This window comes from Glycine soja, chromosome 13 (assembly GCF_004193775.1).
Source record: "Glycine soja cultivar W05 chromosome 13, ASM419377v2, whole genome shotgun sequence".
NCBI classification, from domain to species: Eukaryota; Viridiplantae; Streptophyta; class Magnoliopsida; order Fabales; family Fabaceae; genus Glycine; species Glycine soja.
Genome location: NC_041014.1, coordinates 19,894,521 through 19,911,615, shown reverse-complemented (window position 1 = coordinate 19,911,615; position 17,095 = coordinate 19,894,521). Strand labels below are relative to the sequence as shown.

At 31.9% G+C, this 17,095-nt stretch overlaps 1 protein-coding gene across 1 annotated transcript; it reads left to right on the top strand.

Annotated features, from left to right (window-relative positions):
- Positions 1–437: 437 nt before the first annotated feature.
- Positions 438–1,529, top strand: LOC114381243 (FCS-Like Zinc finger 6-like). Its single transcript, XM_028340459.1, has 2 exons — positions 438–887; positions 1,081–1,529. Exons 1-2 carry the CDS (start codon positions 607–609, stop codon positions 1,229–1,231), a joined length of 432 nt encoding a protein of 143 aa, XP_028196260.1. The 5' UTR covers positions 438–606; the 3' UTR covers positions 1,232–1,529.
- Positions 1,530–17,095: the final 15,566 nt, after the last annotated feature.

Genomic DNA, 17,095 nt, shown 5'->3' with positions numbered 1-17,095 from the left:
GTTGAAAATAAATTTAGTTATAAATATAAGATATTAATAATTTTATAAATATATAAGAAATAAAATATAAATATGAGACTATTAAAAAATATACACAAATTTTAGTGATATCATAAATTTATAAATAATATATATGTACAATTTCAGTTTTAATTAGATTAAATTGGTTTTTTATATTAAATCTAATCTAATAAGTTTATTTTTTTATTTTTGATTTATTCTAGTATTGCTAATTTTTTGAATAAGCTTCTATTTTTCAATTTTAATTATATTAGACTAATCTATGACCCTAATTAGATTTGAAAGAGTTGACGTGAGATTTCAATTCTCGTTAACGGGGTTGATCAAAGTACATCACTCTCAAACAAAACAAAAAAAATCAACGGCGTTGCTTAGCTCCTCGGTTTCAGGCTCTTGTTTTTATTTATCTCCCCTCAAACAATACTGTTTTCACCTTCACCCACTTCACTACCCTCCCCCCCCTCTCTCTGTCTCTCTCTCTCTTCTTCTTCACACCAATTCACAAATAAGCAAAAGCACCACTGCTAGATAGAAGAGAGAGAATTAAGGAACCAGAAAGATAACATCAAAATCAATAAACCTAAGATGCTGCTCGGAAAGAGACCTCGTCCTCCAATGAAGAGAACAACAAGCATGTCCGAAATGACCTTGGATCTGAACACAGCCGCCGATGCCGCCGCCGCCGCCGACCAACAGAGATCAGGTGTTGGTCCCTCGGCAGCAGCAGATCAGACTACGAGGATGTTGGCATCACCCAAAATCCTCAGAAGACATTCTTCGTATTTCGGCGACGCGCGTCACTTCCTTCGTGCGTGTTCCCTCTGCAAACGCCCTCTCGTGCCCGGTCGCGACATCTACATGTACAGGTACCAGCCACAAAAAAATTATAACAGTTCTGTAACTTTCTGTTCTGTTACGTTATAGAATTGAACTGATGCAATTGAGTCTTATTAATTCTTTTTTGTAAATTAAAAAAAATTTCGTTTACTGACATGGACTCGGTTAATTTTTTTTTAATGAATTTGATTTGATTAGAATTTGAATGATTTTTTTTTCCAGGGGTGATAGTGCTTTCTGCAGCCTGGAGTGTCGCCAACAGCAGATAAACCAGGACGAGAGAAAGGAGAAGTTTGTCATGGCGTCGAAGAAAAAAGTTGTGGCTCCTCCGCCGTCTGGGTCTCAAGTCGTGGCTACCGCCACCAAGGGTTAAACCACCGTGGTGGCGTTGTAGATTTGAAATCCAAACCAAACATGTCAAAAAACATGTTTACATACCTCTCTCTCTCTCTCTCTTTTTCTAGTACCTTTTTCTTATCTTTCTTTTTTTTTTTTTTTAGTTTTTACCGTGGCGACATTTTGGATAATAGGAGTGGGTGGTTTTCCTTGCTTACATGGGCAAACTGGGCAAGTGTTATTTTTGGAACTTGGAAGTACCTTGTTGTAATCCCCTTGGGATTTTGATTCCATAGATAATTAAAATGGAAAACAAAATTTAAAATTGTAATTCATTCCCTGCTGTTTTTCTTTCAGGCTTTTTTTTTTCGCTGACAATTTTGTTCAAAACACTGTAAGACACGTAGATTTGAATTTTAGTTCGTTAAGGTGCAGAAACTAGCCTCTTTAATTTGATAATACCAATCTCTATTGGTTGGTTGTTTTTCTTCCTGGCTAGTATATGTGAAAAATGATTCATATAAAGCTTCTTATTTCACTTTTGTTTCACAGTGGTGGACTAGTTGGGTGTTTAAAACCATGTGTGTTTGTGGGAATTTTGTGAATGATGATTCCCCAATGGAACCAATTTTTTTTTATAAGTTATAAGCAAGTTGTATGACATCAGATCCTGATATTTTTTTATTAGCTTTTGATTAATAATGAACCCACATGATAATCCAACAAATTAATCTACGCTTGCTGTATATATCTAACTCATTCAAACGGATCTTTGAGGCAATTCGATCAATTGGCCTGACAAAAAGGAACAAATATAAAAAAGGTAATTACAATGGTTTTGGCGTTTCATGGATGCAGATTTATATAGGTTTTGAATTGGAGTTGCAAATTTTTTTCTTTACAACTAAGCAAAGGGATAGAAGCAAGTCGATTCATCTACAGCATCTCAAAGATTTGATATCTTTGTCCAATTGATCGTTTAGTGTTATCAAACGTAATAATTGTTGAATGAATTTCGATATAAAAATATATATACAAATACCAACAACTTAACTACTCGGTGCAAGTTTGGATAACCGTTGCAAACACACGTTGAAATCAGTCACACGAAGGTTTTCAAAAGCATCCCCATGGACCATCCTTCCTTTTGCATTCCGATTGTGTTGAGCTATATGATTTAAGATTAAAATTCGTGCATAATAACTTAAACCGCAAACTAAACATGCTCTTAAGCACGAGTTAACCATTCAATTCCTATATGGTAAATAATAGAACATCTCAGTGAAAGTTTAACCAACAAGAACAACCTTTGGTGCAGTCATTTTGTAAAACGGTAAATGCAAGTTGGTGCAGATAGTATATAACAAAACAGACAGCGGGAACTTGCAGTGACTTGTGAAAATAAAAAATAATTCATCATTGGTAGGACTAGTCATTAGAAACAAATAGACTAACTTTTCTATATGTTTTCTCTTTAAAAACAAAAAACAGTGGCATGTGTAAGATACGTACAGGAAGGATCAAGAATGAATAATTCATGCAAGATTACGGTGGATGTATGTAGCCAATAGATTCTGAGTCTCATTTTATAAATCCTATGTCCATGTTTATTAGAATTATTTTGTTTCGTGAAAGATTAAAATATAAAGAAAATGAAATAAAATCAACAAAATCCCTCTCTTGGTTCTCATTGGAGCTGCTAATATAGTGCACTCTGTTCACTCAAGCATTTTCCATTTTTGTAAGCAACAGAGACGAATTTATTTGCTGAATAAACAAATTATCAAGACACTTTTATTGGAGAATAAGTTTTGAACGAAGCAAGACTTTTCTATTCTAAAATAAGAGGGATACTACAAGTCTTGTTTTGCAAATAATTTATCAATAAAATATCATTAATAAAAATCAAATCAATGATGTTGTAGCTGACCTTATTTGATCAGTTTAGCAAACTATCATTGATAATTATTGTCGCACTAGACTCTTCTATTAATGATATGCGGGAAATTTATTAAATATTATTATAGTTGATGATTACACTTAATAATTTTAAATATAACTGCAAGAGCAAATATAGCTAAACATAAAGTATCACATATATTAAACTTACAGTTTTTATAGATTCCAAAAAAAAATGTATGAAAAAGAAACTCGATTGATGCATTAGAAAAATTAACAGTTAAATGGTTATTGTATTTTAAGTAGTGGTTAAGGACATGGCATCATCAGGAGGAAGTAAACAATGACTTAGTCAGCTGGGTATGGAATAGGTCCCACTTTACACCCTAACTACTCAACAGGGATGAAAAACAGATTCACTTTGGAGCTTGTTGAGAGAGAGAGAGAGAGACATAACTTGAAAAAGAACTTTATAAATTTCAAGGTCATATGTCATAAATCTTAATGAAGGTTTGTAAAAGAAAATTTGTTAGTAAATTTATTAACAAAAGTAATTGGTCCTTAGAAAAATCTATCTAACTTTATTTATGATGCTGCTTGTCAAACTCAATTGAGCCATTCTTATTCGCAATTTGCTTATTCTTTAATTGACGATGTGGAAATTAAAAACTTAAAATAAAAAGTACTTATTGAGGGGATGGAAAGGGCAGCAATCACCTTTCACTTAAGGGACGCGGCGGTGTTGGTGGTTTGTAGTAGGGGACCACACCAAACTGTACCAAAACAGTAGCACACAACATAAAACATGACTCATTTACACAGAATATAAGAATTAAATTTTATAGGATGAATTGTACTATGTCATTCGAAAATAAGGAAAACCCATTAATCCCAATTTTAGGTGAACAGGGGTGGAGAGAAAAAAAATAAAAGAACAAAAAGAAAAGGAAGGTAAAAAGATAAAATGATAGATGTAATAATCGATGAGATAAAAAAAATAAAAGAAAATGAGATAAGTTAAGAGGAAAAAAAAATAAATGTATGTTTATATTTTCTAAACTCTTTTTTTTAATCATCAAATACTTTATATTAATAACTTTTGACTTGATTAAACTTTTTCTGTTGGAGCTTTATAACACTATTATTACAATAAATCAATCCTTAATGATCTCTTAAGTTGGTAACAAAAGGCAATGCAATATCAAAATATTGCAATCATATCCCTTGATTTAGTGCCTCATAGCTATGTAAGGGATAAAAGAATGACTAATCATACTTCTTTATGTTTTTAGTTCAACATTGTGTTAGAATTCAAATCATAAGATGCTTACATTATGAAGTAATAAATTATAATTTGAGTGATATTTTATGTGAGTTTTCATTCTATTTCATGGATTTTCTTGGTAAAATTCATTTTTGGACATTAGTTTTTATCTTCCAAAAGTATAATCACTCACTCAAGTGGAAAAATTGAAAAATACACAATTTCATGAAGATTTGATGTTATTTTCCGTTAATAATGACCATGGTATATTGACTATGGTCGTGGCCAACTAGGAAGGTCATGGTCAATTATGAGAGTTCTCGTCATTTCACAACATCTCAAGTTTTAACGTCAGAATTCTGATAACGGTCGTAGTGGATATCACCATGACCATAGTGAGCTTAATTAAGGAAAATTGTCTTTAGGCGTCAAATTAAAGTAATTATTTTTAGGGATTTAATCATAATATTTATCTATAGTGTACCTAAATAAGTAATTATCTTTAGAGATCATATTAGAATATCTACTTATAATATGTCTAATTAAAGTAATATTTAGGAATCTATAAATAAAAAGCTTGAGTCTGTACTTCAAGGATTCAAAATTCATTATACAATTTATCTTTTAAAGAGATTTTGAGAGGAGAACTGCATCAGAAACAATTGGTGTTTAAATTTGTGAGGATTTTTTTATCTCTTTTATTTCTAATGTAATATTATATGAGTTATTCTATGACCATGATTAGCTAAATCCTTAGAACTCAGATTGTGAAGTAATTATAGTAATGTACTCTAGTTTCTCTTTTTAATAAAGTTCTTCGATGTTATTCAATTACTTGTATCTTTCTATCGTTTTTACTTCTATATTAAAATTAATCACTCTAATTATTAGTTAATTATGTGTTTGTGACCATCTTCTCGTAATTAACTGACCTATAGAATGATAGGGTTCATAAAACTTGTATGACCAAACTGATGGGATGAATAAACCTCTCTGTTATTCATCCTTAACCCTAAATTAAATCACACAAATAACTAATGGAGGATTGATTTAGTGGGAAGAATATTCTCAAACCTTGACCATAAGTTGATAATTAAAATAAGAGTTATTAGATGATTAATTGATAATCAAGAGTTCTTAATTAAAATAGGAATTAAGAAAAAATGGTACATGTGAAATCATAATACGAGTGACTTCTCTTTATGCAAATCTTTTTCTTAAAGTTGTTGTCTGTCTTTAGTTTTATTTCCTTAAATATAATCACAATAGTCCTTAACTCAAGATTAAAAACCCAAAATTATCAATTTATGCGATATAATTGTTTGAGAACACAATTAATTTTTAGGATATAATATCCAAACTTTTGAGTCTATGATATCACTGTGTAAGGTACACTTGCCCTTAGCAAGTACATATTTTACGCATCATGAAGAAATTTACCTAGTTACCATAAATTAAAAAGGAACATATTTGTGTTGTACACCAACTACTATTAAATGTAACAAAAAAACTATTGATAAATAATTGTGATAATAAACCTATCTATATATAACAATAACTCATTAACATGCAACTACTTGATTTTAAGGAGAACTTTATTTTTTATAATTAAAATATATAATAATTTTTTTTAATATATAAACTATATTACTATTAAAATTCATAAACTTTTAATATATAAATTATATTTTGGATTTACAATGAAAAATTTAAATTGTTATATATATCGTTATTTTTAATCAATGATTTTTAAAATATAGTTAAATTCAATTTAGATATAAAGATGAAAACGGTAAATAGAATTGAAGGTGATAGGATGTTAAAAAAAAATGAAAGACACAAATAAAGATAAAAAGGTGGGTACGTATTTTGAGATAGATGAGAAAAAAAAAAGTTTAATTGCAAAGTTAGTGTGCATGTGAAAATTATAGGATATTAAGAAAATCAAGCATATATATAAAGATGAAAGAATGGTTGTTTGAGATAGTTGAGAGAATTTGGTTTTGGTTAATTGCCAAGGTTGTGTGAGATGTACTCTCAAAGGAACCAATGAGAGTAGAACATTATATTAATATTTTCTTATTTGTATGCTTGATTTTAATATCCTATCATTTCACACACTAACATTATATATATATATATATATATATATATATATATATATATATATATATATATATATATATATATATATATATATATATATATATATATACTATATTTGATTTTCTTAACATCCTATCACTTTCAAATCATCATCTTTTATTTTTATTTTTAAATTGAATTTCAATAATTTTTTAAAAATAAATTATCAATGATTAAAAATAATCTTACATTTTTTTAAAAGTTTAAAGATAATCTTATATAACAATTTAAATTCTTTATTATAGATTTGTAGGTTTATAAAGGAATTTTGTTTGATTAAGGAACCAGTCAGCAGCGCATGCAATTCATGATTTTCTTTTTCAAATTTCTAGGGTATATTCTTTTAAGTGAACTAATTCGATTATAACTGTTGTAACGGTTCAGCAATAGGTTTAGATATGATATCCAAATTGTTTTTTTTTTTTTTTAACTAAAAGATAGCGTTTGAAACAACCCTTAACTAGCTATAACCTCATCATCAGAATTTAAATGACAAATAATAACAAACAAACACGTTAACAGCACTGTTTCCTTCTCCTTTAGTAAGGAATTTTGATCAGACTAATTGAGTGAAGATTGAAGAATGATGGCAAAATTCTTCATTATTCTTTCTGCTCTGCTAGCATTGATCTCCAATTCAATGTCTATAAGGACAATTGGTCCCCTCAGAGTTGCACCTTCTTCACCAATATCTAAAGAGTGTAGATTATTCTCAGAGGAAATAGTGGATTGTACACCATTTTTTTTCTCGAATGAGCAATCACAACCAGATGAATTATGTTGTTCTGCATTTGAATATGCTGCGTCAATGGATCCTGAGTGCATCTGTGATATGATAGGGAACCACAATTCGTCCTTGTCTCCCAACAAAATACCAACTCTTAGCCGGGTAACACTCCCTTGTGACAGTAAGTAATTTCATTCTCCTTAAATTTATATGTTCATTACTTTATAGTTTATGAACATAGTTTTTTTTTTTACATGTTAGATATTTAGATACATAGTTTCATGCTAATAACGTTTTTTCTTGTTCTTAATGCAGTAAAAATTAATAGTCCAGCATCATCCCCGGGTAAGTCAATTATTCTCTTTTTCGACTTTTTCTTATTAATTAATAAAAATAATTTTCTACATCGGCATCAATTATATGAACGTCAGCAACTGGTTTTTGCTTTTAGTATAGTTTTAAAGTGTGATATAGAATTGCAAATGCCTTTTAATTGGTATAGTAATATTGCAGTTTTTGAAGTTTTCTATAATTGCATCACGATTGCAATTACAATTAGGTACATGGGCTGAATTTATCTCTACTTGGAACTATGACAGTTGGACTATGGGCGTTGCTAGGTGCACCCAGCAATTCAAGGAATTACCAAAAGTACCCTTCATTTAAAAAATAAAAGTTAATATATTTAAAAAAAAAACTTTTCTTCTTCACCCGTGCACCCAGCAAACTTTTCTTCCTCCTCCTTTCTTCTTTGTCTTCTTCCGTTCTTCCTTCGCGCACGTTTCAAATTTGGTAGCACGTTTCATTTGGTAGCACGTTTCTTCGTCATTTGGTAGCACGTTTCAAATTTGGTTCCCTTCTTCTCCTCCATAGGCTTTCGTTCCCTTCTTCTTTCGCCATCGAGGTTAGTGTTCTAACCTCCTATCTGTTTGAATCGCTTAAATGGCCGTAGGATAGACGACATTGGTGATGTTTGGTGCTTGAGGTTGAAGACGAAGGTTCTTCCGCGAGAAGAACCTTCTTCCGTGCGTGTGAAAGTGGACGTTGGGTATTGTAGCGGAAGAAGGTGTTCTTCCGCGGGCTCTTGCGGAAGAAAGATGAAATGGTTCTTCCGCAAGTTCCAGCGAAAGAAGGTGAAGAAGGTTCTTCCGCTTGATCCAGCGAAAGAAGCTTCTGCAGGTTCTTCCACGGGATCCAGCGGAAGAACCTTCGGAACCTTCTTCCGCAGGCTACATTTTCTGCTCGCAGAAGAACCTGCGGAACCATCTTCCGCAGGCTTCCTATCCTTCTCGCGGAAGAACCTGCGAAACTTCTTCCGCGGACCATGTTTTGTTGTATATTGGTTTTTTTTCTTGAAATTTATGTCTGAACCACCAATTTATTGATATTATTAGTTAGTTTTTATTTATTTATTAGCTATTACAAAGTGTATATGGTATTTAAGGTACACAAACTCCCTAATTTTGTGTTATTTAGTTGCTATTAAAAATTGCATTTAGGATGTAAATTGAAATTATATTTGGTGTGATTTATATTTGCATTAGGATGTCTAAATTGAATTGTTATTTGCGGTCATTTGGCTAGGATGCCTAAATGACTGTAGGATGTCTAAATGACTGTATACATTGCATAAATTATGTGAATTGTTATGTGGAACACAAAATGAAAGAGCAAAATTAAATTGGTTATCCAATTCCTTTTCACAGGAAATATGACAATATGGTGAGGAACCTCAACTACAATTAAAATCCTTAACTGCCAAATATGGTTCCGCTGTTGTTTAACAGAAGCTAATGTAGTTCTATCAACAACTAACTATCCACTCCATGTATGGTTTGGGAAGTATTTCAGACAATACCAAGATGATAAGGATATATTTGCTGATAAAGCCTAGCTGCCTATTTCTGACCATTAAATCCCTTCCTTGACAAGGATGAAAAGCTCTTATTGAAAGAATAATAGACAACTAGGACAAATTAAATGACACATGTGAGCTATGTATCTAGCCCTTCCTAGTAAGAACAAATGCTTTGTTCGGGTACTTACTCTTTTCTCCATACCTTACCATATGAACTAGAATATTCTAATACTTCACTTTCATTGTAACTAAGATTCATGTGATCGAGGAGCATTTAAAAGAACATGTTGTGCTATGCCTGTTACGGGACAGAGATCGAGCATGACACGAGTCTAGCTAGTAGCATCATGCGTTAGTAGAAGATAATATTGTAAAATACAACATAAATAGCTAGTTAACAAATTGAACATGAAATCTTGGAGCACCTTGATCCCTCTAATCACAACTAATGTTCACTTATTATTTGATGTGTTGAGAATTTTGAATACAAAATGATGCACTTGGTGATTACAAATCCAAACACCCACATGGATCCCCAAGCCTTGTGCCCTTTTTGAATATTTTACCATACTCTTATTCTTATTATTCTTTATTTTTATAAATTCTCAATTCACAATCAATCAAAGTGTTTGACTCCACATGATCTAATTCAAAAAATCCACCCCTAAGTAATTTGAGTTTCACAACTCATGGCGTCCAATCCAAGTTAGTCCTTTCGGTGGACACGAGCTCACTGAATCGTAGCCACAAAAGAGAACAATTTGATGTTGGTGTAAACCTACCTGACATGAATAAGATCAAGTGCCTCATCATTCTCTGAGATCACTATTCACATTCTTTTGTTCTTGGACAAGCATGTTACCATACTCCAAGAGCTTGCTCAAAGTCATCTTCGATTGGTCAAAGGTTGGAGGTCCAATGAAGTCATCACCAAGTTCACAAGCTTCTTCCCAATGAAGTGAACACCAACAACAGAAATCCACTTCCTCACCTCATCATCATATACTCTAGCCCTGAGTGCACCAAAGAAATCTGCAATCATAAATTGCATACCATTAGTCTTATTGTAATGTAAGGGCATCTAAGAGCTAAATGACACCTAGAGAAAAGTGTTATTTAGTTGCTATTAAAAATTGCATTTATATGTAAATTGAATTATATTTGGCGTGATTTATATATGCATTTGTTATATATGCATTTGTATGTCAATTATTTGGATAAATTATATTGAACTAAATATATAATCTGTGGATTTGGATAGATTATGTGGATTAGTTAGGATTCCAAAGCTTTGTTACAAATTATTTGAATGTTTAATTTGACGAATAAAAGTAAATGTTCTTCATGATTTCAGATCATGGTTAGAACACGAGGTCTAGGTCGTGTGTTAGGCACAGGTAGAGGCAGAGACATCAGTGAGGATGTGCTTGAGGTTGATGTTCCTCGGCGTCGTAGGCCCACTGCCTCAGCATGTAGGCAATGGGTTCCTGTTCCTGTTCCTGAGGACGTTACCTAGAGAGTCGAGGATGTTCCTTAGTTGCCTGAGGATGTGCCTCATGTGTCTGATGGTAGCCCAGAGATGACAGGCGTCGTCGATGGTGTTGAGAGAGATCGAGTGGCTAGTGATGGGAGCTTGGGGGCACCTGCTGATCATGAGGGGTTCCCCGGTGGGCCACACGATCCATCTGTTTTGATAGGATTTGCTGATCATGTGGCACACAACATATGGAGTGGATAGGTACGTACTTTTTTTATTTCAGTAATTAGAAAAAAATGTCTCGTAGTTCCTTTTATTTTGAAATACACAAATTTATAAACTGTTATTCAATTAAGGAACGACCCGATCTCAAGTTGGTCTCCCATGGTAGGAAAATAGATAAATTTGGGAGATCGGCGGCTGAGATCGAAGGTATGATTGCGGCCACTGGATTGGATCCACTGATCAGGTGTTCTGTAATCACCACTGATCCTGGACTTATATCCGCCTTTGTTGAGAGGTGGCATAGGAGACGAGAAGCTTCCACCTCCCAGTAGGGGAGGTGATGATCACTCTAGACGACGTTTCATCACTCCTGCACATTCTGATTACTGGCGCGCTGCATTCATTTGAGCCGCTGGTTACATCTGGCGCAGTGACCCTGTTGACGGAGCTACTTGAGGTCACCCCAGACGAGGCTACAGCTGAGACACGTCAGGCAGGTGGGCCTCATGTTCAGTTGTCCTGGCTTCGGGACATGTACCAGAGTAGGTGCCGGGCCAGGCAGTGGGTTGCTGCAGCTCGGATGTACCTCCTTCATTTGGTTGGTTGCACTCTTTTCGCTAACAAGAGTGCAATCCATGTCCACGTTGTGCACCTGCAGGCATTCAGGGACCTGGGCCAGGTAGGGGCATTCTCTTGGGGGGAGGTCGCTTTGGTCCACTTGTACGATCAGCTTAACGAGGCGTCGCAAGCCCCTACACGGAAGATTGCCAGTTACATTTCACTACTTCAGGTGAGTATCACTGCTTGTAATTTAAATTAAAGTAAAATTCAATCACTGTTGGATGTCGTATGCTGAGCATCGGGGAGTTCGGGGCTATGAGTTGATCTCCTCGTACACGGGGCAAGTCAGATGGGTCAGATCATTGTCTACATTCGACCAGAGAGGGTGGTTCAACAGTTTGGGTACATTCAGACCGTTCCTCCGCCACCGGTTCGTGATTCGTTGACAGGTACTGATATAGACGACCGGTGGGTACACTTTTCAGATCATGTGGTGCCTACATGGGAGCTCTGTGTAGTTCCTGGGCAGGTGGCCCCAGACTACATGGAGTGATTTTTTCAGATTTCACACCCTTTTGTGACGCCGACGAAGGAGACTGTTGAGCTGAGACCTGCGCCTCCCCCTCCCCCTCATGATGATGACTTCGTCGAGCCACCTGTCCCCGAGGTTCCAGTCGCGTCGGATCTCCCTACGCATTCTGTGGTAAGCATAACTTGTGTAGTTGTTGTTAATTTAATTATTTTTTATAAATTCATACTGACTTGTTATTTTCACTGAGACAGGTTGATTGCACAGGATGTGTAAGGATTGCTGAGCATTTGGAGCGGGTCATCAACCTCAGGATGGTGACTGAAGGGATTGACTTATATGATATCATGGATCTTTGTCTGAGGATAGCTAGAGGTGACGACCCAGATGACAGTCTTAGGCTGCGACAAAGACGCCACATAGATTAGGATTTATCTTTTTTATTGTATTTGTTTATGTATTTAAATTTTAGTATTTCTTTTTGTATTTGTTAAAACACATTGACTTAGATAATGTATCTATTTCTTTATGTATTTTAATTATCTTTTTTACTTAAATTGTTAATTTTAGTATTTGTTTATGTATGTGATAAATATATGATTTCAAATTTAAATAAATGGTTAAAAAATAAGTTACAAATTTCAAAAAAATAAGTTAGAAATTTCAAAAAATCAGTTAGAAATTTAAAAAAATAAGTTAGACATTTTTAAAAAATAATTTAGAAATTTCAAAAAATAAGTTAGACATTTTAAAAAAATAAGTTAGAAATTTTAAAAAATAAGTTACAAATTTTAAAAAAATAAGTTACAAATTTTAAAAAAATAAGTTAGACATTTTAAAAAAATAAGTTAGAAATTTCAAAAAACAAGTTAGACATTTAAAAAAAATAAGTTAGAAATTTCAAAAAATAAGTTAGACATTTTAAAAAAATAAGTTAGAAATTTTAAAAAATAAGTTACAAATTTTAAAAAAATAAGTTACAAATTTTAAAAAAATAAGTTAGAAATTTCAAAAAATAAGTTAGACATTTTAAAAAAATAAGTTAGAAATTTTAAAAAATAAGTTACAAATTTTAATTGATTGAAACAAATAAGTTAGAAATTTTAATTAAATGTAATTGATTGGACAAAATAAGTTAGAAAATTTAATTTATACTAAAAATTATTATATAATTTAAACAACAATAAGTTAGAAATTTCAAAAAATAAGTTACAAATTTTAAAAAAATAAGTTAGAAATTTCAAAAAATAAGTTAGAAATTTTAAAAAAATAAGTTAGAAATTTCAAAAAAAATAAGTTAGACATTTTAAAAAAATAAGTTAGAAATTTCAAAAAATAAGTTAGAAATTTTAAAAAAATAAGTTAGAAATTTTAAAAAATAAGTTACAAATTTTAGAAAAATAAGTGACCGGCACATATCATAGCCTAGAAGAATCGGCCAGTGGTCGACTTTTGAGAGGAAAAAATCATTTATCTAATACAAAATAATCTTAAAATTAACAAAATAATTTAACTAATTAATCCATGGAAGAACCTTCTTCCGTTGACACTCGCGGAAGAAATTTTTGCGTGGGATTCAACGGAAAAACTTTCTTCCGCAGTTCTTCTACAGTTTGTCTCGCGGAAGAAGTTCTTCCGTGGGATTCCCCGGAAGAAGGTTTTTCCGCAGTTGACATTACAACTGCGAAAAAAGATTCTTTCGTGAAATCCTGCAGAAGAACTTCTTCTGAGAGTGTCACCGGAAGAACGTTGTTTTTAAAGAACAAAAACGCTCAAAGGCATTTTTGGGATTTTGAAAATTTGCTGGATGCCCCTAGCAAATCCCTTGGAGTACATGCATGTTTGAATAGTAGTCATGTCCATTTTAAACCATGTTAAGGAGAAGCTGCTATTTGTAGATTTTTTTTTTTTGTATTTAAAACGTCAATCAAAATTTTCCATTAGAACTACAATATCAACGTTTTTAGGGTATTATAACTCATAACTGTATTGTGAATGCAATTAGGGTCAGGTTAGCTGCATTTATTAACAATTTTTCATTTCAAATTTACAATTGCAACCACAATTTAAATATTTCTCAGTTGGAGTTATTATTTTAAATTGTTTTACTAAAAATATTCATGATCTCATGCATTATGATTGGAACATCGCCTTTCATTCCAGCATATTTACAGAGAAGAAAATCAATGTGCAGATTGACTTGTTAAATATGAATCGATCGAAATCTAATGATAGTTTCAGTCTTGGAGTGTTTGTCCTTCCCCTGTGTGTTTGGCAGACGCTATGATGGTCTTTGAGTTTATATATATATATATATATATATATATATATATATATATATATATATATATATATAAAGTTGGAGTGACTATATAGTTTCAGCACTTCTAAACTTTAAAATTACCTATTAAGTTTTGAACATTTTTGAGCCTTGCCCTCAATCTCTTGTTGGTGAGATTAGAATCAAAATGTAACAATAATATCTCATTATATCTAATTAGTTTGGAAGCTGTTTCTTATGAATTATGATCTTACCTTTATTTTTTCTCTTTTCTTATTTTATTATTTCAGTTGATCCTCCTGGGCCACATGATCCGGTGTCTCCAGCTCCAAGCCCAGCCCCAGAAAGTGAAAGCCCTGCACCATCCCCTTCAGTTCCAAGTCCAGAATCACAAAGCCCTACACCATCCCCTTCAGTACCCAGGCCAAAACCTAAAAATTCTTCAGCATCTCTTGCAGCACAGTCTCATTCTCTTTTGCTCCTTGTTCTTCTCACTGGTATTTTGTTAGTTTATTTCTATTAGGAACCTTTTCTAATAAACCATTTGTTTTAGTTCTTTTATAACGTACTTAATAAGTTGTTATTAGGTGTTTATTTTAGTCTTAGGGTATTTGACCTTCGGGCATTGTAAATATTTCTCTTTAATAAATTATTGGTATTTTAGCGCGTAATGTAAAAAAATAAATGTTTATTTTAAAAATTAAAAATTATAATAAATAAATATTTTTAATATATAAATTAAATTATAATTAAAATTCGTAATAAATAAATATTTTTAAACCTAAAAGTTATATTTTTAAATTTTTAATAAATAATTTATATTGTGATATAAGGTTATTTTTAATTATTTATATTTTAAAATACTGAAATTTAATTTATAAGTAAAGATTAAAATGGTAGTTCAAAAGCGTAAGGGGTTAAGAAATCAAGTTTATGATCCTCAAAACAAAAAAAAAAAGTTTATGAATAAAATATTAAAATTCGATTATTCTAAAAAATAGAAGGACAAAAATTATTAATTATAAAAAAATTGAGACTAACGAAACAAAACTTTAAAAAAAATCATGGACTAAAAATAGTATTAATCCTAAATAATATTATAGGAATAAAGTATTAATACATATACTCGTAAACTTTGCATGACTTAAGGACGGTGGCACCTATGGTTTAAAAAATCTAATAAATTGCTTTATATATGATGATATGAAACACCATTAGTTTCATTTTACTATTTAAATACGATATCATTGAAATTGAAAGTATATAAGACTTAATGCCAATTGCAAAATTTCATCTTATATCATCTTCCTAATTTTCTACACTTACTACTTTACCCTTCCATTAATATGTGTCAAACTAGAAATTTATAAGCATTAATATGCTCAGAGGATTCAATAATAAACTAACAGAAAAACTATACAACAAAAAGTCCAACGTATTACGTACCATATAATTTTGATATAATTATAATAAGAGAAAATAAACTTTTTTTTTAGGCAAGAGAGAAAATAAACTATGCACTTACATATAACAAATTAAATGCTATTTCCATAATAAATGTTACAATAAAAGCCTCCTTGTTTATGATAATGAAAATAAATTCCAGCCATAGGAAAGCAAGCTAATTAATATCAAGATTGTTGTGCAAAATTATTTTGCTACGGCCAAATAGTTCAGAATAGCAATATTGTTTTGCACAAACTTTTAATGCACAAGATGATAATTTAACCTAGTAATTAATTTTTGAAGTAACGATAAACTAACCTAGCTAAGTCATATAGACTCACTATCTTTTCTTCTGCTTCAGTTTATGTTCCTTTTCCTTTCATTTTCTTTTCAACTCTTCACGCCTTTTTCTTTCCTTTTCTTGTTTTCTTGCCACTTCCTCTTGTGATTGTCTCTTCTTCTTCTCCTCCTCTTTCTTCTCTTTTATCTTTCTCTCTTCCTCTTCTTTTCTTTGCCTTTCCTCTCTCATTCTTCTTACTACTTTGGCCTTCCTCTCCTTTTCCTTGAGTTTTGTTTTGTTTCTTTTTTCTCTATCCTTTAACTCTTTTATTGTGAGTTCCCTGCTGATTCGGAAGCACATGTTGGCTCGTAAATATATGAAACTAACGGTACTAAAAAAAGAAGAAACAGGCACATATATACATGTTCTCTCATACTTATCTATTCTCAAGAAGTCGTACTCTCTCTATATATATAATTTTTGTGAGCGTTAAATTCTTTATTAGTGGATACTGTTTTCTTGTTTCAATGTTTTGCAGTGAAGTCATCTCATTTGCTAATTGCTACTCCACGATTCGGATTTTCTATTGTCTTCATTTTATAGGTAGCCGTCCAATGGCCTGCACGGTGAGGCACATCCATTGTTCTATATGAAATCCGATGGTCTTTTTTGTATCATTGTTTTAAATAGCAGTTGGAATTTTAATCATTTCTTATCTTTAATTAGTTTTCTGCTAGTATTTAGATTCTTTTACTTTTTTTTTTTAATATAGTTCAATACTATAAGCTTCCCAAAGGGATCCTGTATAAAAGATTTGATTTTACGTCCCAAAAATTCATTCTAGAATCAGCCGCTATATTTTATTATTATTGTAAAAAGATATCCACTGTTCACAAGAATAATCTAAAGGTACACTTTATGACAATTGTTAAACTTATATATATATATATATATATATATATATATATATATATCTGTATGAGTATGACGTTGTGAGGGTTTTTAACTATATAATAATAATTTTCACGTTCTATAAAGTATGCTTGCATGAATGTGGCGCGTTTTGCGACTCCGTTCCACATACAAAAGCTAAGATCACATCGAAATCTACCTAACATTAAAAAATGAAAAACATAATGTACCTGCTGCATTAATCTGCAGCAACAATTACAATTAAATGGAAGAAAAAGAGAGAATTTGCAAGAAAGA